General features: G+C 41.0%; 1 protein-coding gene across 1 annotated transcript in view; it reads left to right on the top strand.

Moving 5' to 3' along the window:
• The first annotated feature begins 3,356 nt into the window (after positions 1–3,356).
• LOC134335202 (potassium channel subfamily T member 1-like) overlaps positions 3,357–26,860 on the top strand; it is a 95,531-nt gene continuing 72,027 nt past the window's right edge. The window contains exon 1 of the mRNA XM_063017677.1: positions 3,357–3,757. Within this exon, the coding sequence (XP_062873747.1) occupies positions 3,609–3,757 (149 nt within the window). The 5' untranslated portion in view covers positions 3,357–3,608. The remainder of the gene's footprint in view (positions 3,758–26,860) is intronic.

Consider the following 26,860-nt stretch of genomic DNA (forward strand, 5'->3'; position numbering starts at 1 on the left):
GTCACTCACTCACTTTCTAAGCTGCTTATCCTAATCAGGGTCGTGGGGGCGCTGGAGCCTATCCCAGCTCTCAGTGGGCACAAGGCACACAGAAACACCCTGGACAGGGCGCCAGTCCATTTACACTTTCACTCCCTAAAACACACAGAAATTTTTTATTTACAATTAACACAACTGCATGTCTTTGGACTGTGGGAGGAAAGCTGTAGGAGCTCCTGGAGGAAACCCACACAGACACGAAAAGAACATGCACACTCCACACAGAAAGGACCCAGACACGCTCCCACGGCCGATGACGCACACAGGGGAAGCGCCCCCTCTGCCTTACTACAATGGTAGGCCGACCGGTCACCACATATTACGTAATTGTTTACTGTTTATGTAAATGGCTGTATAGTGTATATAATATATATACAGTATATAATATTTAATTATTATACTTTTAAACTTCATTCCAAAGCACCTCTGGCATATTTTAGGATACAGACCGTGGATTTGTCTCACAGATGAAGGATTTTAAACAGCATGTTGTTGCATGTTTTATTTATTTATTTATTAGGATTTTTGACATGTTTTACACACTTTGGTTACATTCATGACAGAAACGGTAGTTATTCGTTACACAAGATTCATCAGTTCACAAGGTTATATCAAACACAGTCATGGACAATTTTGTATCTCCAGTTCATCTCACTTGAAGGGAACCCATGCAGACACGGGCAGAACATGCAAACTCCACACAGAAGGGACCTGGACCGCCCCACATGGGGATCGAAGCTTCAGCGGGATTCACTTTGCACTTTTGTAGTGGGCAAATATCTGTCTATTCTTGAAGACCCAGCATAGGCTATGGGTGGTTTAAAATAGAATGATGATATTACAGGAGTTTTCCCATATGCTAATAGCCTACTGATACTGTGAATTCCCACAGACACTTTTCAAACACAGTAAATGCTTGTATAGATGCAAAGAATGGTTCAATATTCTCTGCAATTCTTATTTGTGACTTAATTAAATATATATATATACACACACCGATTAACCATAACATTAAAACCACCTCCTTCCACTACAGAGCAGGTATTATCTAGGTGGTGGATGATTCTCAGCACTGCAGTGACACTGACATGGTGGTGGTGTGTTAGTGTGTGTTGTGCTGGTATGAGTGGATAAGACACAGCAGCGCTGCTGAAGTTTTTAAACACCCCATTGTCACTGCTGGACTGAGAATAGTCCACCAACCAAAAATATCCAGCCAACAGCGCCCCGTGGGCAGCATCCTATGACCACTGATGAAGGTCTAGAACAGGGGTATTCAACTAAAATTTGAAGAGGTCCAGTTAGAGAAAATTTCTTGAAACAAAGGTCCGGAATGTTTAACTATATATACAGTAAATATATATATATAGCATTTAGCGGACACTTTTATCCAAAGCGACTTACACAATGAGCAACTGAGGGTTAAGGGCCTTACTCAGGGACCCAACAGTGGCAACTTGGTGGTGGTGGGGCTTGAACCGGCAACCTTCTGTTTATTAGTCCAGTACCTTAACCACTGAGCTATCATTGCATAATATATAATATATATATTGATATATATTATATATAAGTAGCCTAGTAGTTGTATCAACATCTGCATGTAATCAATAACTGACTGTCAAATCAAATGTCTGTTTGTTTATTAGGATTATAACGTCATGTTTTACACTTTGGTTACATTCATGATAGGAACGGTAGTTATTCATTACACAAGATTCATCAGGTCACAAGTTTATATCCAACACAGTCATGGACAATTCAGTGTCTCCAATTCACCTCACTTGCATGTCTTTGGACTGTGGGAGGAAACCGGAGCACCGAAGTAAACCCATGCAGACACGGGGAGAACATGCAAACTCCACACAGAGAGGACCCGGACCACCCCACCTTATCAAACCTTTCTCTTATCAAATTAGGAGAAAATAAAAATAAATTGTGCTCCAGTGGGAAGTAAGAACAGAGATGAGTCTCTCCATCACGGATTAAATGCTGTATTTTTGCTGTACACGTTTCTTTTTTGGAGAGCGTCATTTGTCTCCTGTCTCACTCGTCTTTTCTCAACTTTCTCCTGCACAGTCGTCTGTGTCTCTCCCTTCGTTTGTTCTACGTTCGCTATCTTTCTTTTTCTTTCCACCGTCTTTTCACATGTAACTCGCCTCTAACTCTCTCATCTGTAGAGTCGCAGTGTTTACCGACTGGAATGCACAGACTTGATTGGCTGAGTGGTGTCACGTGATCTCTGGTGTCTGTGCGTTTTCTCATCCACTAAACCGCTACCGTAAATGGTACAGAAGCTGCGCCGGTTAAAATAGAAGCGCTCCGTCAGGTTTCAAATCATAACTTTCTGTTTTGGCTGTAGGTCCGGGTCCGTATGGGACAGCTTCTGGGTCCGGACCCGGACCGCGGTCCGCCTGTTAGTGACCTCTGGTCTAGAAGATGACCAACTCAAACAGCAGCAATAGATGAGCGATCGTCTCTGACTTTACATCTACAAGGTGGACCAACTAGGCAGGAGTGTCTAATAGAGTGGACAGCGAGTGGACACGGTATTTAAAAACTCCAGCAGCACTGCTGTGTCTGATCCACTCAATGATCCACCACCTAAATAATACCTGCTCTGTGGTGGTCCTGCGAGGGTCCTGACCACTAACAAACAGGGTGAAAGCAGGCTAAAAAGGTATGTAGAGAAACAGATGGACTACAGTCAGTAATTGTAGAACTACAAAGTGGTAAGTGGAGCTGATAAATATGGACAGTAAGTGTAGAAACAAGGAGGTGGTTTATATATATATACACTTCTCAATTTTAAGCAAACGGGGCCCCGTCTGGGCTTACTGACCCCCTCAGAATATCAGATCCTGGCTTCACACCAGACACACCACAACCTTGACCAAGTCAAATCGAGAACATGCATGCGAACTCCACACAGAAAGGACCCAGACCGCCCCCACCTGGGGGTCGAACCCAGGACCTTCTTGCTGCCCGGGTAAAATGTAAAGTGGGTGCCACATAGCAAAATGGATCCCGGCTGGCTGGGTTCAATCCTCACTCTCAGTAAGGGCAGCTGATGGATTGGAGATCCTAAATCGTTCTCAAGTGTGTGTGTGTGTGTGTGCGTGTTGCCTTTGGAACGTTTGGCTCTGCGCCACGTGCTCCCGGGACCCACTGCGACCACGACCAGGTCGAACCGTTCGGTGAAAATCGAGCGGGTCCACCTGACTAGAAAAAAAGCGCAAAGCGCAAACCGCAACGCGGACGCATAATTGATGGAGGATTTCGGATGCGGCTGCGCGGAGTCGCAGGTGTTGCGCAGTGAGAAAAAAACCCCGCAAAAAGACTCGCCGATGGGAGACAGAACAGCGCAGTGAGAACCCGGTCATCATGAGTCCCAGAGCAGAGGAAACCACTTTACTCTGCCCCCCTGGGACTCTTCAATCTCCACAGAGAAGCGCAACGTGCGCTCCTTGATGGACTTTTCGGAATCGAGAGCCCACCGCCAACCCCCCCCATATCCTCATCACCACCTCCTCTCTCCGTCAGCCCTGAAGTAAGTCGGTATATGGGACTTAATGGCGGGTGCTAAGCGCACCGAGTCTCCGTCCGAAAGCGACCAGGACGTGAAGAGCGAGCTGAGGAAAGCGGCGTCGGATCAGCAGGATAGAAGCGCGGCTCCGACGCGCAGAACGACCGGCTCCATGGCCAGCGACGGCGGCCAGAGGTACCGCAGAGCCCCGCCGGCTTACAACCGCATCACTCACTCATCACCTCACATAGTCATCCGCCGCTGCCGAGTGCAGCTGCCATCTATCTGCATGATCTGTAGTACTGCTGGACTATTAAATGCATGTCCGATCACTGGGGTACTTCCATCATATCCCAAATTTCACCCTGTGGGAACCTGGGAGCATCTCCCAGGTTCCCACAGGGTGAAATTTGGGATATGATGGAAGTACCCCAGTGATCTGAGGTGCAGTATTATTTGCACAGAATATGCAATATGCTTTACTGATCCTGGATCAGCCTGGATCATTATCACCCCAGAATCTGGCATGTTCGGAGCATGTGCAAACTGCCACATTGACCATAACTGACCATAATATAAAATACCACATATTATATAATCTCCAAGCTTGTAGCATGTTGGTGCAGGACATATTGTAGAGCTGGCATTATACATGTATTATTTATTTATTTATTTATTCTTTCTTTCTTTTTTTTAATCTCTGCAATGTTATATAAGAGGTGCATATATGGCTTGAAGCGGTCGTGTTGTGATATGATTTGTGTACTATAGATTATCAGGATATCTGCATTTAAATAATAATAATAATAATCATAATAATTCTGCAGACGAATGTACTTTTTAGCACTGGTAGAATGCGCTTTAGAAGAACAGGGCTTCGTCTAGGAGGGGGGTATACAAAAAAATTATATACACTATATTGCCAAAAGTATTCGCTCGTGCATATAAACTTGAGTGACGTGCCATTCTTAATCCATAGGGTTTGATATGATGTCGGCCCACCCTTTGCAGCTATAACAGCTTCAACTCTTCTGGGAAGGCATAGCCCTGACCTCAACCCGAAAAGGAAAAGATCACAGTCCTTTAACTCATTGAACATCAGTACCTGATATCTGATATTGCAAATGCTTATTTGAATGAACGTGCCAAATTCCCACAGACACACTTTCCAAACACAGTAAATGCTGGGGGCGGCACGGTGGCCTCACAGCAAGAAGGTCCTGGGTTCGATCCGGGTCCGGGTCCTTTCTGTGCGGAGTTTGCACGTTCTCCCCGTGTCTGCATGGGTTTCCCCCGGGAGCTCTGATTTCCTCCCACAGTCCAAAAACATGCAGTCAGGTTAATTAGAGATACTAAATTGCTCTATAGGTGAATGGGTGTATATGTGTGTGTGTCTGCCCTGCGATGGACTGGCGCCCCGTCCAGGGTGTTACTGTGTGCCTTGTGGCCATTGAAAAGCTGGGACAGGCTTCAGCACCCCCTCCTTCCCACCCCGCGACCCTAATTGGATAAGCGGTCGGATATACACCGATCAGCCATAACATTAAAACCACCTCCTCGTTTCTACACTCACTGTCATTTTATCAGCTCCACTTACCATATAGAAGCACTTTGTAGTTCTACAATTACTGACTGCAGTCCATCTGTTTTTCTGCATGCTTTGTTAGCCCCCTTTCACCCTGTTCTTCAATGGTCAGGACCCCCACAGGACCACCATGGAGTAGGTAATATTTGAATGGTGGGTCATTCTGAGCACTGCAGTGTGTTTGTGTGTGTTGTGCTGGTATGAGTGGATCAGACACAGCAGCGCTGTGCTGTGTGAGTTTTTAAATACCGTGTCCACTTACTGTCCACTCTATTAGACACTCCTACCTAGTTGGTCGACCTTGTAGATGTAAAGTCAGAGACGATCGCTCATCTATTGCTGCTGTTTGAGTTGGTCATCTTCTAGACCTTCATCAGTGGTCACAGGACGCTGCCCACGGGGCGCTGTTGGCTGGATATTTTTGGTTGGTGGACTATTCTCAGTCCAGCAGTGACAGTGAGGTGTTTAAAAACTCCAGCAGCGCTGCTGTGTCTTATCCACTTATACCAGCACAACACACACTAACACACCACCACCATGTCAGTGTCACTGCAGTGCTGAGAATGATCCACCACCCAAATAACACCTGCTTTGTGGTGGTCCTGACCATTGAGAAACAGTGTAAAAGGAGGTTAAAAAAGCATGCAGAGAATAGATTACAGTCAGATTACAGAATAGATCATGCTTCTATATGGTAAGTGGAGCTGATAAAATGGACAGTGAGTGTAGAAACAAGGAGGTGGTTTTAATGTTGTTATAACTTTTCCACAGTTATTACAGTACAATAAAGTACCTAATAGAAAAGGTAAACTGCTGCTGCTGCTAAACTGCACCTCACAAAATTGCAGAGTTTGCATTTTCCACTAAGATCCTGTTACATTACAGTACAAAATAATTCATGATAATAAGCTAATGCAGTTTTTAATGCAATTTGTGGAATAAAAACATTATACGACTACATTGTGATTACTAATGCCTGCAGGTTGTTTTTGTCCTGGCCAGGCCAGAAAGTTGCAGCAGGTTTGGCTCCAGTTCCATATTTGCCAGTCAAATAAGGTGTTTGAATACAAGGGGAACAAGGGACACTTTAGCCTTTACCTGTTAAACATCTTTCCATCAGAAATCACTGAACGTGTGTGACATTCTAAAATCACTGATTTATATTTAGATTCATTTCACGTTCATCACATTTTATGGTGCTGCACTGCGCTCTTTTGTTTACAGAACATATGAATACATCGTGTTTGATGCAAGGGGCTTAAAATGTTAGTAAGAAACTTGTTCTTAATGAGTCGGTTAAGTGTCATTGCCAGACATCCCAAGTTGCAAAAACTCATTTCAGGCCCCGACCCCTCAAGCCCAAAAAAAAAAAAAAAAAAAAGAGAAAGCTAAAAAACCTCTCGCTCTTTTAGGAGCTGCTAACTGAGCTACTAAGCTAACTGTTCGCGTCACAAACACATTAATGTGTACTACATAGTGCACTAGATAGTGTGAAAGATAATAGATTAACGTTCCCTACATAGTGCACTGGATTGTATATTAGAAAAGAATTTATGTTCCTTACTTAGTGCACTAGATAGTGTACCAGATAATAGACTTATGTTTCTTACATAATGCTTTAGGTAGCGTATTAGTTAACGGATTTAGGTTCCCTACATAGTGCACTAAATTGTATATCAGATAACAGATTTATGTTCCCTACATAGTGCACTAGACAGTATATTAGACAATTGATTTATGTTCCCTACACAGTGCACTAGATTGTATATCAGATAACGGATGCGTGCGCGTGTGTGTGTGTCGCTCTTGGCCGCTCGTTCTAGATTCCGGGAGATTTTATCTGACTTGCGGGCATCAGGGAGCCGCTATGTATATGCGGGAGACTCCCGGAACTTCCGGGAGACTTGGGATGTCTGCATTGCTGTGCAGATTCATGTGACGCAATGAAGATACACTATTTAGACTATGGATGTGTTATGGTGTTCCACAAGGTTATGTTCTCGGGCCAATTTTTGTTTTTTTTCTTTCTTCATATAATGTTCATTTTTATTTGGCCAACAATACAGAGGTACATTTATCAGCTTAGCCATATTTATATCATATGCTTAGTCACAATAAAGGAGATTCTGTGGGTTAAAAACATACAATCTTGCTGTCCTGAGTCAGGGTGGGATTAGTGCAAGCGGCAACAGCATTCCAATCAAGAACTGGATATAACTAGCCTGAAAAAAATCAACATTTTCAGCCAACAGGTGTAAATTAAATTAAGGAAAAATTGCAGGACCAGGTGCACCCTATGGTGCAAACACACCTTTGACTTAATATAGCACTTCTTGACTTTTGAGTTTATCACATTAATGTATATACAGTGGAACCTCGATTTAACGGACTAAAAGGGGGAGCACTGGTCCGTAAAATGTGATTGTCCGAAAGAGTGAGGTGCGAAAACATACAAAAACACAGCACTAAGGTCCACAAAGGTGCTAACATGCACATATTACATGCACATAAACAGTAAAATGAACGTAAATAAATGGAAATATGAAATGTAAAACCTGTAAACAAATATTAAAATGAGTGTACTGTACTACTGGGGAGAAATTTCTTTTACCCTTGTGCGGTGGAAGAGATTTTTTTTGTCGTGATTGTATAGCGGGACTGAGAGTATCTATTATTCGGAGTCTGAAGCACTGCTGGTGCATAACTATGTACTAGAACTTGCAAAGATGAGGCATAAAACACAGAGAAACAAAGGCGAGAACAAAGTGAGCCTCCTGACAAAATAAAGCCCATCACTCATGTAAACAGAGAGACGTGCATTTGAAACAATCGGAACGGACATTTGACTTTTCAGATTTTGTTTGTTGAATCCGGGTTCACCTGTAATTACATTTTAAGTCTAATTAAAGAAAAATACTAAAATAGTGTATTTTAAATAAAGAGCATAGCGAAAATGTTATCCTCACCTAATGCTGAGAAACTAGTACCTACTTTTATGACCTGTAGATTAAACTATTGCACTGTGTTGAATAAATACATATTAAAATCATCTTCAATTATATTTACAGCAGTGGTAGCACTATATAATGCATATGTAAAACTACAAAAAAAAGGATTAAATAATTATTATATAATAATAAAAGCTTGCTAATAAGAGGCTGGATTAGATGATGTAATTGTCTTTTACAGTTGTGTTCTGTATTGTTAGCTCACTAACTTTTACCTGAATTGGACAGCTAGAAAAATGAACTACATTGCTAAAGAAAAGAACTCATGAACAAAACTTTGCATGTGTGTAAAGTATGTTGGTATCTTAAAATGAATATCAGCGAGTTGAATTGTACACCGATTAGGCATAACATTATGACCACCTTCCTAATATTGTGTTGGTCCCCCTTGTGCTTCCCCATACGTAACAAACTGTGATGCACTGTGTATTCTGACACCTGTCTATCAGAACCAGCATCAGCAATTTGAGCTACAGTAGCTCGTCTGTTGGATGGGCCAGCCTTGGTTTACCACTGTTCCTTCCTTGGACCACTTTTGATAGATACTGACCACAGCAGACCGGGAACACCCCACAAGAGCTGCAGTTTTGGAGATGCTCTGACCCAGTCGTCTAGCCATCACAATTTGGCCCTCGTCAGACTCGCTTAAACCCTCACGCTTGTTCATTTTTCCTGCTTTTAACACATCAACTTTGAGGATAAAATGTTCACTTGCTGCCTAATATATCCCCCCCACTAACAGGTGCCGTGATGAAGAGATAATCAGTGTTATTCACTTCACCTGGTCATAAAGTTATGCCTGGTCGGTGTATTTTAAAAAGCTGCCAAAACCAAAGCCAGCTGTCAGAGTAATTTCAACTTTAACATGCTAGAGATGATAGTAATTTGACAAATTGTTCTGCCATGATTTCATTTCTGATCAGAGTAAAGTGCTTTTGGGCGTATGCCAATAATGTGACAATGTAAACAAGGCAGCAAACTCTGTGTTTTTTTAAATGTTGTTGTCGCAGTTTTAGATTTTTCAACTGTGTATCTAAGTACGTATTTAAGTAAGTTAAATATAGGCAAAAACAGTGCAACTGCAACACCTGCATTGATAAAAGAAAACAATGGGGGGGGGGGGGTTAGGAAAGGGAGGCTGGATAAGACAACATTGACTCAAAAAGATACAGAATCAGTTAATACAGAAAGAGCAGCATGGTCCTCCGTATGCGTTTACCACACACAGTATGTGTAAAGTGTCAAAGAAGGTGTGTGCTAGCCTGCGACCCTTGTTCAGCAAAGCAGGTCACACAGGAAGTGCACAAGGAAATGAGAATATGCAAATTCTTTAGAAAGAGAGAGAAAACATGAGTTGGAGCTTTTTTATTTATTTTATTTTATTTTTTTGGAAAAACGCTTCAGGTACATAAGACAGGGATTTATCTAAAAAGATTTTAAAAGGGTAACATTTTATTACCTGATCCTCTATTTCATTAGATGTTTTTTTAAATTCTCAGCGAGCCAAACAATAAATGAAATATTAATATCAGACATTATAATAAGTACATCATGGTCAGGATGTGTGGTATCCCTTCATCAGCTGACTTTATGATGTATCTCTATGGCGGAGTAAATCACAAACCTGTTGGCTGACCAGCACTCAGTTTAAGGGCGGCGGAGCTTGTGTGGATGGAACATGATGAGCGTGTAATAGTCCTTAAGGGCTTAAGAGGAGCGCAGTGATTGATTTTACTTCATCCTGCTGTTCGTGTTTATAAGCTGGTCTGTGCAGCGCTACATTGTTTCTGCTCGTTGTCGTGCATGTAACAGGAGTTTGTATCAGTAAACTATCTGTACAGACGGTGTATAATTTAAGCTCTTAATTAGCATCTCATTTACACGCCTGTGGAAAAATAATGAAGTCGTAAAGAAGTCAGGTTGGACTACAGGTGCGCTTAAGTAGGGTGACTATATTTTGGTTTTCAAAGAAAGAGGACACTTGGCAGGATGGCAGCATGGACCAGGTGGACACCTGCACTGGGTTGAAGAATTGGTTCGAGAGGTGGGTGGGATTGGCATTTTCATGTAATTGGTGGCACCATGGCAATGTGTACAAAGTAGACTTTAAATATTTAACAAATGCATCAATAACCATGCAACTACGTTATTAAACGTTAATAAATAAGCAGCTAACAAATGCATTTATGGTCAGATAATCGTATTACTTTCAATTCAGCGTTTAGCCCTAAACAATAACAACAACAAATAAAAGAGTTTATTAGTAGAGCTATTTCGACAGAATGTCGTGCCATCATGGCGTTGACAAAAACCTCTATCTTAGTACGCCCAGCTGAAAGTGTGTACGCTGTTTCAGAATCAGGGAAAGACTTTTTAACAATGCAGACGTGCACTCCATTGATCTGTATCCAGTCATTACCTGAAAAAACTCTTTCCTTTAGCTGCAGTTTGGTGTTTTACTGAACTGGCACTATTCATAGTCACAAAAAGGAGGACATTACACCCCCAAAAGGAGGACGTCATACCAGGAACAGGGGGACATGATACTGCAACACACAGAATGAAACCATAACCCATATAACAGAGTTTTTGACCCATTTAAGCAAGAATTCTATAACAAATTACTGTTTTACTCACCAAATGTTGTCTACTTTTGATATATTTGGCATTTTCACAGCGTTCCTGAGCATGAGAGCTGACTAATTGACTCAGGTAGAGGTGTATGCAGAACAGAGCGAGCGGGCGGGCGAAATTCAACCACCCAATCACAGACTAGCATTTAGAGGGCGGACCTTCTGCGATTGGCCAGTGGTGGGCGAGCCACGATTCACTGGCCAATCGCAGCAGGTCCGCCCACGATAGGTAGCACTACAAGCAGTCAAATGAGGCTGTTAAACCAATGAAATACAAAGCATTTGTTTTGACATGTACCTGAGCCAATGACAGATAATATTGATCATAAATGTAACCAGTTCATTCCAAAAGGAGAATTTTTAAGTGTCTGGCAGCTGAAAAACCGGACTGTCCGACCTAAAGCCGGACGGCTGGCCACCCTTATTGGACACTTTGTGGGTTATGAATTCTGCTTTTTAAGGATCCCGACCAAGACAAAAGCGGATTTTTCATTTGCACTTGGGCATTTTTAAGAGAAGTGTGAGAAGGCAATTTAAAGAGAAAGGTGAAATCAGTGCAAAAACACGCAAAGACTGGTGCACACTGACTACAAAAGCTGAATCTCGGGAATTTTTGGTGATTTCGTTTTTAAAATGTACTATTTCGTGGATGGTGGCTTGGTAGTACAGCAGGTAGTGTTGGTGCTGCACGGCTCCAGGGCAATGCTGTCCTAGATTTCATATCTTTGTGGCATATTGATCCATGTCTGTGTTTTCTTATGGTACTTTGATTTGTTTTAAATTTCACAAAGCAAGGCAGTGGTAGCTCAGTGGTAAAGATACTGGACTAGTAATCAGAAGGTCACTGGTTTAACCTTCACCACTGCCAAGTTGCCACTACTTAATCCTTAATTGCTTGCACTGTATTGAGTTAAAGGGCAGCATGGTGGTGCAATGGGTAGCGCTGACACCTAGAAGAACCTGGGTTTGATTCCTTTTTGTGTAGAGTTTGCATTTTCTCCCTGCGTCTATGTGGGTTTCCTCCGGGTGCTCTGGTTTCCTCCTACAAGTCCAAAGACATGCAGTCAGGCAAACCGGAGCTACTAAAAATGACCCTAAGTGTGAATGTGTGTGTCTGCCCTGTGATGGACTACCGACCTGCTATTTAGGGCAGTTGTAGCCTAGTGGTTAAAGTACTGGACTAGTAATCAAAAGGTCACTGGTTCAAGCCCCACCACTCCAGGTTGTCACTGTTGGGCTCTTGAGCAAGGCCCTTAACCCTGATTTGCTTAGACCGTATACTGTCATAGTACTGTAAGTCACTTTGGATAAAAGCGTCTGCTAAATGCCCAAAATGTAAATGTTTCTTGCCTTTCACCACAATAAAAGAATGAATTGTAAGCCACTTTAATTAAAGCATCTGTATGTGGTGTAAGTGAATTAGTCAGTAAGTGAGTCTGTGATGTCCTGCTATGGACTCAGCCTTGTTCAAGGTGTTTTCCCATCTTGCCCTTATTGTTTACTGCACCATGTATCTCTGTGTCTGTGTGAGTGTCCATATGGCCCCTTTCTGTTGCATTTTGGATTGATAGGGTGAGCATAATGAATTGATGTCCTGTCTATGTTGTATTTGTGCCTTGTGTCCAGTGTTTCTGAGATATACTCTGTACCCACTGTAGTCTGGTTCAGGATGACGTATTTACTCAGGCTTTAACCTGGGAAAAAATACTTGTAGTTGCTGTAAGCTTATAAAGCAGCATAAAACTGTCCTTTATCCTTTACTGTGACTATCATAACTCCAGTTACAAGACTCAAGCAAAAATAACCTGACTGAAACATCTAGCACTAACAAAAATACAACTAATTAACCTCAACAACCAAGCAGTTGGCTATTGTGCGACTTATGCTAGACGTCATGCTAAAACATCCCTCATTTGAAAGCAAATAGTTAAATCTGATTGCCGTCTCTGAGTACTGGGTGCATTAAAGAAGCCAGTTATAAGTGTGTCATCGTCCAGGCTATAGGAAAAGAAACGCTTCAGTAACCACAGTGGTCTTTTAAAGCAAGGACAATGAAAAGTAACCAGAACCCCTCTTTAATACAATTCCCCGGTCCATCAAGCTTTCTCTTGGGATTGGTTTTCATGCTCTAAGTGTTTATGGGTGTTTTGCCTTACACTGTGGGTTTTCAAAGTCATCTACGCTTAATATTACCTAATATGTATTTTAGAGCTATGTGGTTTATTATTGGTTCCTCTTTTAATGTAAGGAGATGTATTTCTTTACTTCGTGAATACCACAGAAGAAGCATTAGGTGTTAGACTTCTAACAGAGTCTTGTCTAAATTCTTTTAGATGGTTTGATTCTAATAAAGCATTTAAGGTCAAAATAATAACCACAATGCAGAAGTAACAGTTCTCTATTTTAATTACAGATTTCCCCAAAGTGTAACCTTTTTTTCTTGAAAGTTTCAATCATTTAAAAGAATAAAACAGAGCCTCTAACCCGAGACTAAAGCAGAAGCTAGGTAAATTAGTCAGTATGTTAGCTGTATTAATTGCACACACACAAAATCTAGGCATAAAATATTCCATTTGTCTAGTGAAAATAATTTAAATAATTCTAATACAAATGAATTAAAATGAGGTCCCTTAACAAACTCATAACCATACTAAACAACTCAATACACCCTCTCCATGACCTGCTAGTCAAACAGCGGAGCACTGTCAGTAACAGACTCATTAAGCTCTGCTGTAACAAGGAATGATACAGGAGATCGTTTTTACCTATATATTTAGCCACATATTATTGTATTTAACACTTGCTTTCTTTAATACTTTTTATTTTAATATACTTTACTTAATGTACTTTGAGCTGCTGTAATACTTGAATCTATCTATCCATCTATCTGTCTGTCTGTCTGTCTGTCTGTCTAATCTATCACTTATTTTACACACTACTAATGAGTTTTTTAGCAACTATTTTGCTAGTTCATGCAAACCTGACACCCACATTCAAGGCGTCCTCGTACAGATCCTGGTTTGATTTAGCTACTAGGAAATACTATATGTATGTAACATACTTTTCAGCCACACTCTTTGCTAATATGTGTATAAAATTATTGACTAAAAATGTTTTATGCTTTTAACTTTATGGCTCCAGCTTGACCGTACCCCTGTGTACAAGTTTATGATACATGCTTTAATGAGTTTGGTGTGAGGGTGGCTTGTATAAAGCCCTGACCTCAACACTACTTAAAGCTCAAGAAAGAAATCAGAAAAATCAATTGCGGGCCAAACGTTTCTCTCCAGCATTAATGCCTGACCTCACCGATGCTTTACCTCACGGGACAAATTTTTTAGTAAGTGCAGAAGTGACCCACCATGGAGTCCCTATAAAGTCCCTTAATTTTCATTGGTTAATAAAACACAATTTATATTACATGAATTTATTTAAACCCTAAACAAACTTTTTAAATATTTAGCCAATGGTTATATTATGCATATTAGCAATCAATCACTGAAAAAAAAAACCATTTGAAAACATTTCTAGCTAAAATCAGGAGACGGATTTGAAGTGGCATGTATGCAAAGCTGCTGTCACATCTCTCACAGTCTTTACTCACTTTAATTTTACCCTGTCAGCTCTGTTTAGCACTGTTTAGGACAGGGAGTCAAACTACTCATCCTGCTTTTCAGAAGTCCCAATGTAATCTTTATTTTAGCGTTTAATATTTTACATTCACATTATAAGTAAATGAACAGGGTTTGTATGCAGCATCTTAATAAAACAGGTTAACAGGGGGCACATGGGTTGGAAGTGGTAATTAAAATTATTTTTACTTAGATGCAGAAGTTACAGTCCCTAGGTTACTGAGAATTCACCAGAAAGGAACTGGGTAAACTAAAATGTCAAAATGTTGGTATATACTGATACTGGGGAAACATAAAGTGGGGTAAATTACACTGTACATGTTAAGTAACCAGGACATTTTCAGTTATGACGGTACCTGTTACAGAATAGCCCAACTGGCCACTCCTTACTGCTAATCTCATATACTCAGTGCACAGCATACCCAAAAACATTGTTCTAACAGGGTTTCAGCAGATTTGTATCCTTGGACTTTTGTCCACTTAAACTAGAGTAGGAAATGTTTACTGTGGAAGCACTTCTGTAAGTCGCTCTGGATAAGAGCATTCGCTAAATACCAAAAATGTAAATGCAAAGCATACAGTAATCAACCAATCAAGATGCTGCTAATGGCACAACAAACAAGATTAATTACTTTAAATACAAGGCTGAGCCGAATAGATCCGGTTGGTGCTGATGTAGAGGCATTGCTTTTGTTGGGTATTTGACTGGGTTCCCAATTTACATTATCTTCACAGTCAAGCTGGTAATTCCCAGATAAATGCATGTGAAAAAGTTATTATCATCACAGATTATTACACACTAATATAATAATACTATTTGCAGGAACTACACTGGAAGCCAAACGTCATGAGTCCACTAGTGAGAATGATTCTATTCTGCAATTTCTCTAAACAGGATATAATTATTATAGCAAAACGTCAAATCAAAATCATTCAAGCATTCACTGTCTGTTTTACAGGGTATAATTGTATTCATTTTATTATAGCAAATCAAATCATTTACTGTCAGTTTTACCACCGCTTTATCAATTCAGTGTCACGATGGGCACAATTCACTGGGTGAAAGGTAGAAAACACCCTGGACAGGTCACCAGTCCAATCAAATCAATTAAACTGAAATCCAGCCCCAATGTCACAGAGTCACGGTATAAAACAGGTATAAAATCCAGGTAGAAATTCATCCAGATAAAATAAATGGGATGAGTTTTAACTTATCAAACTCTTTTTTGTTTTCTTTAGGGTCCTCGATTTTATGCTCATTACATTAAGTAATGCATCGCTGCGTGTTAACAATGATTTATATAGGGAAAAATTACAGCTTTCTAACACAATGTACAGTGTTGTTGTTTTAAAACGTTGGATCTAGCTAAAGTTTCTGTAATACAGTCCCTGTCTACATGCTTAGTCAGTTGTTAGAGTGTGTAAATTACATTTAATAAAAACAGAGAGCCCCAGAAGAGTAAAGTTACTCTGTTTAAAACATAGCAAGTATTAATGGTTATTGTACCATTTGAGGGATAAGCTTCAGTTTCATCCTGGTCTTCAGTTTCATCCTGGTCTTCAGTTTGACTGTAATTGGCGCATACACAGCGGTGTTGTTCTAAACTCTCGGTGTGTGGTTTAAATGCTTCTGACAGTGGGAGAGCGCAGTGGCTGACAAGTGCAGGTCAGGGTTTAAAAGAAGTCTGGAGTACAACAGTCTGAGCATTTCCAAAAAACAAAAACATTACAAACTGTGTCCATTTCTTTCTTTCTTTCTTTCTTTCTTTCTTTCTTTCTTTCTTTCTTTCTTTCTTTCTTTCTTTCTTTCTTTCTCGTTCTGTATTTATATTTTTCTTGTCTCAAAGTTTGAGAAACAATTCGGGGGTACTATATGACACAAATCACAAAGAAGTCAAAAGAAAAGCCACGTCCACCAAAATAGACATGTGAGCTATACAGTTTAAAGACCGAATCAATACCATACATTTTTAATTCAGGGTGCTCTTGGGTAGCTGAACTACCTACAGCAGTGGTTTAGACTCAGACTTCACTACACATCTACAGTGTATCACAAAAGTGAGTACACCCCTCACATTTCTGCAGATATTTAAGTATATCTTTTCATGGGACAACACTGACAAAATGACACTTTGACACAATGAAAAGTAGTCTGTGTGCAGCTTATATAACAGTGTAAATTTATTCTTCCCTCAAAATAACTCAATATACAGCCATTAACGTCTAAACCACCGGCAACAAAAGTAAGTACACCCCTAAGAGACTACACCCCTAAATGTCCAAATTGAGCACTGCTTGTCATTTTCCCTCCAAAATGTCATGTGATTTGTTAGTGTTACTAGGTCTCAGGTGTGCATAGGGAGCAGGTGTGTTCCATTTAGTAGTACAGCTCTCACACTCTCTCATACTGGTCACTGAAAGTTCCAACATGGCACCTCATGGCAAAGAACTCTCTGAGGATCTTAAAAGACGAATTGTTGCGCTACATGAAGATGGCCAAGGCTACAAGAAGATTGCCAACACCCTGAAACTGAGCTGCAGCACAGTGGCCAAGATCATCCAGCGTTTTAAAAGAGCAGGGTCCACTCAGAACAGACCTCGCGTTGGTCGTCCAAAGAAGCTGAGTGCACGTGCTCAGCGTCACATCCAACTGCTGTCTTTGAAAGATAGGCGCAGGAGTGCTGTCAGCATTGCTGCAGAGATTGAAAAGGTGGGGGGTCAGCCTGTCAGTGCTCAGACCATACGCCGCACACTACATCAAATTGGTCTGCATGGCTGTCACCCCAGAAGGAAGCCTCTTCTGAAGTCTCTACACAAGAAAGCCCGCAAACAGTTTGCTGAAGACATGTCAACAAAGGACATGGATTACTGGAACCATGTCCTATGGTCTGATGAGACCAAGATTAATTTGTTTGGTTCAGATGGTCTCAAGCATGTGTGGCGGCAATCAGGTGAGGAGTACAAAGATAAGTGTGTCATGCCTACAGTCAAGCATGGTGGTGGGAATGCCATGGTCTGGGGCTGCATGAGTGCAGCAGGTGTTGGGGAGTTACATTTCATTGAGGGACACATGAACTCCAATATGTACTGTGAAATACTGAAGCAGAGCATGATCCCCTCCCTCCGGAAACTGGGTCGCAGGGCAGTGTTCCAGCATGATAATGACCCCAAACACACCTCTAAGACGACCACTGCTTTATTGAAGAGGCTGTGGGTAAAGGTGATGGACTGGCCAAGCATGTCTCCAGACCTAAACCCAATAGAACATCTTTGGGGCATCCTCAAGTGGAAGGTGGAGGAGCGCAAAGTCTCGAATATCCGCCAGCTCCGTGATGTCGTCATGGAGGAGTGGAAAAGCATTCCAGTGGCAACCTGTGAAGCTCTGGTAAACTCCATGCCCAGGAGAGTTAAGGCAGTTCTGGGAAATAATGGTGGCCACACAAAATATTGACACTTCAGGAACTTTCACTAAGGGGTGTACTCACTTTTGTTGCCGGTGGTTTAGACATTAATGGCTGTATATTGAGTTATTTTGAGGGAAGAATAAATTTACACTGTTATATAAGCTGCACACAGACTACTTTTCATTGTGTCAAAGTGTCATTTTGTCAGTGTTGTCCCATGAAAAGATATACTTAAATATCTGCAGAAATGTGAGGGGTGTACTCACTTTTGTGATACACTGTATATTCATACTATTTGCAAGAGCTACAGTGGGAGTTAAAAACTCTGACACGACTAATGAGAATGCTTTATTCTGCAATTTCTCTGAAGAGAATATAATGATTTTTTATTATTTTAAAGTATATAATCAGCATAATTTAGGTACACATGAATTTTGATATTTCTTTGCGAAGCTTTATTTATCCTGGGTGAACAATGACTGCAAAAGTATGAACTTAAATAGGCTTCTGACAAGTAATAATTAACATGCTTAAAGTTATCCGAGTATGTTCTTTAATAGAAAGAATATGGCTTTGACATGGTCAGTTTCACAAAGGTGCTTACTTACTCTGCAGTGGTTCCAAATACTGAAAAATTCTTTTTAAGCCTTTTTAATGCTAATGATATAATTTAAATTAAAAAACATTTTCAAAAAGGCATAATAGAAGCGTTTTCACTAGTAGTCTCAAACATTTGGCTCATGTCTAATGTTCAGGTTAATTTCAAAGCAACCAACTCACTGAACTGGACAGATTTGTGTAAAATTGATTTGATTGAGCTTTTTCATGTCTGTGTGACATGACTGATAAATGGAAGCAATCAAGTTTAGATGTTTTTTTATTTGAAAACCTAAACACACAGCGACTGTGGGATTATGGGGGGAAAACAGGTGAAGATGAACAGGAAATATATTTATCTTGCCTTCAGCATCCACACAAAGCTGCTGCACATTCTTATTCTTATTATTCAGTCACTGTGGGGACCCACACGAAACACATAGCAGTTGCTGCTATTTTATTTTATTAGGATTTTAATGTCACGTTTTACACACTTTGGTAACATTAATGGCAGAACAGTCTTAGACAATTCTGTATCTCCAAATGCAATAAGCTTACATTCATAGGTTGTTTTTACTTTCGTGGACATTTTTTCCGGAGAATCGACTTGGGCCCTCTGTTCACTTGGTGCCCCTGGAATTAGCACCATATTCCACCTCTTTATAGTGTTTTATCAGTGAACACCAGGAGTCTACTGTAAATACTCATGACTATTGTGTGACCATTGTTTAAAGCAGGGACTAAAGTTTCCGGAAAAGTGGCTGCTATGAAGTGCCCATATTGTAAGTCAAGGTTTAAAAAAACAATACAGAGGTACTCAAGATTAAAATGTTGGTTTCACTTGAGTGCGCCAACACTGAAACATTGCAAAGGAAAGTGGGTGGTGTAAGGAAACTGCCAAAGCGCCGTGTGACAGCAGTACAACAAAACAACATAACTTGACCCCATTTAGCATATTTCATTTTTCTTTTTTGGTAGGGACCTGTAGATATGATCTCTCTCTCTTTCTCTCACACACACACTCAAGTCACACTTATTTGTAGTTAAACAATGCCATATAAAATAGTACAGAGTCGTGGTAAAGCATTGTGAAGCATCGTAGACTAGTGTACGATTCATTCATTTTACTGAAATATTTACATTTAAATACAACGTTCATTTCCAGTGTAAACAAAATTTGCTAATTTATGTCACCAATTTTTTTCGGTGTTGGCCAGGGCAGTGGTAGCACGTTGGTTAAGGTTAGGGGTGTGCTATATCGTATCGTTCACGATAATACCGGTATAATTTTTAAAACGATACAAAAAAAGCCCATATCGTAATAATAGCGATATTCTGCGTTGTTTACGTAATGACGTCACACAGCTACGCAAATGGCGCACGTTCGTTACGTGGGTCATTTGGGCACAGCAACGAGTATGGCGGAAAGCGGCTCTGCGGTGGAAGAGCTCAATCCAAAAACTCCAAGTCCACCATAAATTAATCTTTGGCAACCCAAACCCAAACCCCAACCACCGCTTTGCCGGCAACTTTTTAGCGGAAGTATTTCTGCACGCAGGTTTACACAGGGACGCAATTCATCAGCGCACCTCCACCAAACAGTTCAGGAATACTCTCAACATTAATGTCAACCACCAACACAGAAGTAGTACTACTGCTACTTAGTACTAATACTACTGTACTTAGTACTACTGCTACTTAGTACTACTATTACTGTACTTAGTACTAATACTACTGCTACTTAGTACTACTACTGTACTTAGTAATTGTGGCGCGCTACGAGTAAAGGCGCCACCGGGCTCTGCGCGTTCCAGTGTTGCCAGATTGGGCAGTTATCCGCCAGATTGGGCAGATTTTGTTGGGAAACAATTTAATAGCAGTTAAATAACACTTCTATTTTAAAGAAAATATTCCGTTTTAAAAAGCTCCAGCATTGAAGAAGGTTATTAAAAGTAAAGTTAATTTTCAATGCTGATTTGGCTCAATAGTGTTGGTCAGTCTGTATCATATTGTTAAAAGAAAATTAAAATTAGTTTTCCATGCATTCACGCTAGCGTGCTCTGGGGTTCAATTGAGTCTCATCATTACACACAAGTTGGCAGCCAAATTATAAAGTATTGCAAAGGAAAATCTTTCTTCCTCATAATGTTAAGGTTGCTATATTTTGGTTTTTTTTACTTGTCAGGGAAAATGAAGAGAAAAAAAGCTTAGTAGTATGCGGGTCTTCGTGATGTAATTCTGCATGGCACTCACTGCCTGTATAGGTAAATGAGTGAGTGACCACATAAAAAAAGGTATCAGTTTCTGTGCGACCCCTGTGTGAGCAATGGTCTCAGTCTGGCCACCCCTATGGAAATTGTCTGACTCCGCCATTACATTATGTTACATTATTTTTACTGGAAAGACAAAATACAGAAAAGTGTGCGTAATTCTTACATATGTCTTACATTTTTTTACGAAGTGTTAACTTATATTAATTCTAAATAAAAACTGAACATAATTTTTTTTTGCAATAGTGTTTTCAGCAGTGATACAGTAGTAATGATCAACTGATAACCAACAAAGAAGTCATTGTTCGATTAACACAGTCTAGTTAAATGCTATTTAAATTCATTTTTAGCAGCTGACAATAGATTTTTATGAGATTTAAGGCTTACCAATACAAGGTAGGTGTACAAACTCATTTAGAAAAAGCCGCCTTTTTTATTTTGAAGTTTTTTAAAATACATTATTATTAATTATATCATGAATGACGGAACTATTGAACATTAAACCACATACAATTGCTGTTTTTTGTACATGTGGATCTATCTGCTTGTTGCATGTTGGGCGGACGTTCGGTGGTAACGTTCAAGGGGGAACGTTGGGGGAACGTTCGGGGGGAACATTGGGGGAACGTTCGGGGGGGGAACGTTGAGGGAACATTCGTAAGGGAACATTCGTAAGGGAACATTCGTGGGGGGACGTTCGGGGGGAACGTTGGGGGAACGTTTGGGGGGAACGTTGGGGGAACTTTCGGGGGGAACGTTGGGGGAGCGTTCGTGAAGGAACGTTGGGGGAACGTTCGTGGGGGAACGTTGAAGGAACGTTTGGGGGGAACGTTGGGGGGAATGTTGGGGGAACGTTCGTGGGGGCAACGTTTCGGGGAGCGTTCATGAAGGAACGTTCGTGGGGGAACGTTGAGGGAACGTTCGTGGGGGAACGTTGAGGGAACGTTCGTGGGGGAACGTTGAGGGAATGTTCGTGGGGGAACGTTGGGGGAACGTTCGTGAAAGAACGTTGAGGGAACGTTCGGGGGGGAACGTTGGGGGAACGTTCGTGGAGGAACGTTGAGGGAACGTTCTTGTGGAAACGTTGGGGGAACGTTCGTGGGGGAACGTTGGGGGAACGTTCGTGGGGGAACGTTGAGGGAACGTTCGGGGGGGAACGTTGGGGGAACGTTCGTGGAGGAACGTTGAGGGAACGTTCTTGTGGAAACGTTGGGGGAACGTTCGTGAAAGAACGTTGAGGGAACGTTGAGGGAACGTTCGGGGGGGAACGTTCGTGGAGGAACGTTGAGGGAACGTTCTTGTGGAAACGTTGGGGGAACGTTCGTGGGGGAACGTTGAGGGAACGTTCGGGGGGGAACGTTGGGGGAACGTTCGTGGAGGAACGTTGAGGGAACGTTCGTGAAGGAATGTTGAGGGAACGTTCGGGGGGAACGTTGAGGGAACGTTCGGGGGGCGAAACGTTGGGGGAACGTTCGGGGGGGAACGTTGAGGGAACGTTCGTGAAGGAACGTTAAGGGAACGTTTGTGTGGAAACGTTGGGGGAACGTTCAAGGGGGAACGTTGAGGGAACGTTCGTGGGGGGACGTTGGGGGAACGTTCGTGGGGGAACGTTGAGGGAACGTTTGTGTGGAAACGTTGGGGGAACGTTCAAGGGGGAACGATGAGAGAACGTTCGTGAAGGAACGTTGAGGGAACGTTCGTGGGGGAACGTTGAGGGAACGTTTGTGTGGAAACGTTGGGGGAACGTTCAAGGGGGAACGTTGAGGGAACGTTCGTGGGGGGACGTTGGGGGAACGTTCGGGGGGGAAACGTTGGGGAAACGTTCATGAAGGAACATTGAGGGAACGTTGGGGGAACGTTCGTGAAGGAACGTTGAGGGAACGTTCATGTGGAAACGTTGGGGGAATGTACGGGGGGGAACGTTGGGGGAACGTTCGTGAAGGAACGTTGAGGGAACCATCCAAACGTTTTCTCAACAGTCCACCCAACCATTCCCTCAACAAGAAAACGAATCGTTATTCGTTTCAAAAACCAATATAAATATACAAGCGCATGCACGCGCTGACATGCATGTATTTACTTCATATACAGTGTAAATCATGCAAGTGTTGAGAAAGTAATAATAACGTAACGGTGCGTCTCCTGTTGTTCTGACTTGTGTGTTTGTATATGTGATGTGCATATATTTGTAAAAAACAAACATTATGGGGAGTGATTTCTGTACTGGATGTTGTACGAGGTCATGTTAGTTTATACAGGATGATCGCCTGACGTCGTCATTTATTTATTTATCTTCTTTTTATAGTATTTCTTGTTGTCGGCCAATAAACAACCAAAAATTAATACAATTGCATGAACTAACTCTGCAGTAAACAAGGAGCAAACAGCAATTAAACAACAAATAAAGCTGTTAAATAATAATAAAGTGCATGAAACAGAACGCTGATTAAAATGCATTAAATGTTGTAATAGTTACACAGTAACTTGAACGATTAGTTATACCTGTATTACAGAACTGAGTTCTATACAGTAAAAGAAAATATTAATGTAAATGTTGTGGCGACTGTGATGTAAAATAATTCCAAACATGTGAGGGGGGTTTAACGAGAACGCTACTTTTAATACCACACAAGCTCAGTGCAAAACAACAGAAGAACATGAGCACAGCCGGAAACGATCAATTCTGATACCTTCCCTACACACTCGCTCCCTGCCAGACAATATATTTGTAATTCACATTACACGACAGGAGATACCTTAGAAATAACTTTCTTCGAACTTTCTTAGAATGGCTTTTTTTTTTTAAGTAAAAATAGTTCTTGTGTGAAGCTTCCCCAGCATGAATTTTAATAAAAGTGTCTGTAAAAAAATTGGAACATGTAGCTTTTCTCAGAAGTGTCTTTTTGTTATTACCTTATGGGATAAAAAAATATCGAGATATATATCGTATATCGCCGTTCGGCGAAAAAATATCGAGATATTATTTTTGATCCATATCGCCCAGCCCTAGTTAAGGTACTGGACTAGTAATCACAAGGTTACCATTTCAAGCCCCACCGCTGACAAGATGCCACTGTTGGGTCCCTGAACAAGGCTTTTAGCCCTTAATTGCTTAAATTGTATTCAGTCATAATTGTAAGTCACTTCAAATAAAAGGGTCTAAATGCTAAATGCCACAAATGTACATGTTGGTGTAACAAGCATATCCAAAATGTATGAAGAACTTTATTATTACTAAAATATATACAAAATTGCCGCTCAGGTGGCGCAGCGGTAAAAACACGCTTCAACCGAGCTGGATCTCGAGTACGTCATATCGAATCGAGGCTGAGCGGCTATATGAACAACGATTAGCCTGTTGTTCAGATGGACGGGACTAAGGTCGGAAGTGGGTCTCTCTCTGTCAGAATGGTGCAATTACGACCTCTGCTGGCTGATTAGAGGCACCTACACGGAGATGAGGAAGGAGTGCTCTTAGGGTGTGTCTCTCCGCACGCAATGCTAGGTGGCGCAACACTCGTCAATGTGTGGGTGATAAGATGCATGCGGCTTGCTGCTCACGTGTCGGAGGGGATGTGGGTTAGCAGAGGCAGAGAGGATACGTGATGCAAAAATAAATAAATAAAAAATAAATTATATTATACAAAATCACTAGGGGTGTAACGATACATCGTTTCACGATGCATCGCGATGCAAAAATCTAGCGATGTGCATCGTGGACATCTGCGCGATTGTACGATTGCACGTGCGTTCTGTAATTTATTAGTGATGGGTCGGTCGCGAAATGAATGACAGGATCCGGAGCCGATTCGTGTTTTTTCCGGGTTTTTTTCCGTTAAAGCGTTTCCGTGTTGGGGTTTGTGTGTTTACACTGAGCAGGAGGGGCGGGGTTACACACACACACACACACACACACACACACGGACAGCGTGCACACGAACAGGAGGGAGGGAGAGAGAGAGAGAGAGAGAGAGAGAGAGAGAGAGAGAGAGAGAGAGAGAACTCAGCGCTTTACAAGCAGACATTACACGCTGGAAAGATGAGGAAAATGAGTGAGAGGAAACAGTAAAGTTTGGACACGAGAAGTTCAGACCCACTTAACTTAGGGAGACGAAGTGTTCAGTCTACCCACATCTTATACATGTCACTGTGTATTGTAGCAACATCTGTCCCCTCAGATAGAATCTTTTCCAAAACAGGGCAGATCATAACAGAAAGGAGAAACAGGATCAACCCATCAAAAATGAGCTCCTTGGTTTTTCCTGAATGCCAATCTTCACTAAATACTTACAAATCCTGTCACCTGGATGCTGCTTTTTCTTTTGCACATTTTCATTTATATTTTGTTGAGTGATGCTTTGTTGATGTGTTGTTCCACTGTAGATGCAAATTTACAAATAATCAGACACAATCAGACCTTTTGGTCTAATTAGATGGGTCTTTGTTTTTGTATTTTATAATTTATTGTTGTAGCACTCTGTTCCATGTTGAGTATATAAATAAAGCCATTTAAATAAACATTTGATACAATGGTTTTTTTTACATTAGTAATTTATTTTACATGTAATGTGTTAATAAATTAGTTAAAGCTACAAAAAAAATATGTTTAAAGGCTCAGCTCAATGAGCTTGTTTGATTACTTTGATTTTCAATTTAAGATGGCGATAAGTAACTTAAATTTGGTAAACCTGTTAGGTTACAGTAAAGTACTCTAATTTGGTAATTACCTTTAATTGCAGGGGACTGAAGTTTTTTTTTTTGTTTAAAAAATGAACAAGAAAATGTGCATTGTTTTGCACTGATTACACTTTTAAAAAAATCGTGAGAAAATCGAATCGTGAGCTCAGCATCGTGAATCGAATCGAATCGTGAGCAGAGTGAGTGTATCGTTACACCCCTAAAAATCACCCAAACCAACTATACATTATTTAATATGGATTTATCAACATGTGAGGGATCTTCAAAAAGTTTCCACACTGTTATATTGTGGTTGGAAACGGTGAGGGCGGGAGGAGTAGTAACTGGTCGTGACTGAGAGACAGAGAGAGCTTATAGTCCGGATTTAGCTCCATCTGATTTCCACCTTTTTGGACGCTCAAAGAAGCTTTAAGGGGAAGAAGATTTTCATGTGATGGTGATGTGAAAGCAGTGGTGCATCAGTGGCTACGCGCTCAACCAAAAACCTGATGGTGACATTTTGCTGATGGCATTAAAAAGTTGGTACAACGCCGGGAAAAAATGCATCAGAAGGCAAGTATGTAGAAAAGTGATGTAGTTTGTTTTTGAAATTCTTAATCAATAAAGTTAGAAATATGCAGAACATTTTGAAGAACCCTCGTATTTCACATTCAATTTTAAGTCCAGCTTAGATGTGATTTTTTTGTTTGCGCTTTTTACTATTTTACATCTGCTCAGACCAAGAGGGCAATTGGCAAGAACATCTCTATAAAATATTGTATGTATGATAAACTGATGTTTATTTATTCATGCATTAAGGACCTTGTTTAGGGGCCCAACAAAAAAAGCTTATTAGTGGTGGACATTAACCTTTAAACCTCTAATCAGGAGTCTAGTAACTAAACCTAAACCAGTGAACTACTAGTTTTCTTGTCTGTTAATGTCCATTTTGCAAGCCACTGCAAATCAAAGTTTGTGTGGTGACTAAGTTAAGTAGGTAGTGTTTTAGTGGAACCACGGACACTTTAAGGTCTAGGTTACGAGCCTTGTGTGGGTCGTGAGCCAAAAGAATGAGTCACAAAATGAGGAATAATAATAATAATTAAATAAACTAATTTTAACAGGCACATAAACACAAAATTGAACTTGTTCACAAACACTCCTTGTGGAGGCTTTACATTACATCTTGTAAACCACAGTGGGACCAGATTGCCACTATTTTTATTAATTAACTATTTTTTGTTTTGATGCATCGTTTGTGTTGTAAAAATCATGACACAAAAAATGAGAAACAGTACATTAAACTGAGACTACACTGAGCTGAACTTTGTGAAGACTCTCACCCAGGAAACTTTTGTAGCTGGACCCCCACACTGCTGCATTTTGTGTTTTCCTGTTCCAGCACCTGACAACACACTGGCTAATTAAAAAAGCTTTGTGTGTGTTGAATCAGATGTGTTGAAGCAGGAAAAACAAACACCCAGCTGGGCAG

The sequence above is a fragment of the Trichomycterus rosablanca genome, chromosome 21 (assembly GCF_030014385.1).
Source record: "Trichomycterus rosablanca isolate fTriRos1 chromosome 21, fTriRos1.hap1, whole genome shotgun sequence".
Taxonomy (NCBI): domain Eukaryota; kingdom Metazoa; phylum Chordata; class Actinopteri; order Siluriformes; family Trichomycteridae; genus Trichomycterus; species Trichomycterus rosablanca.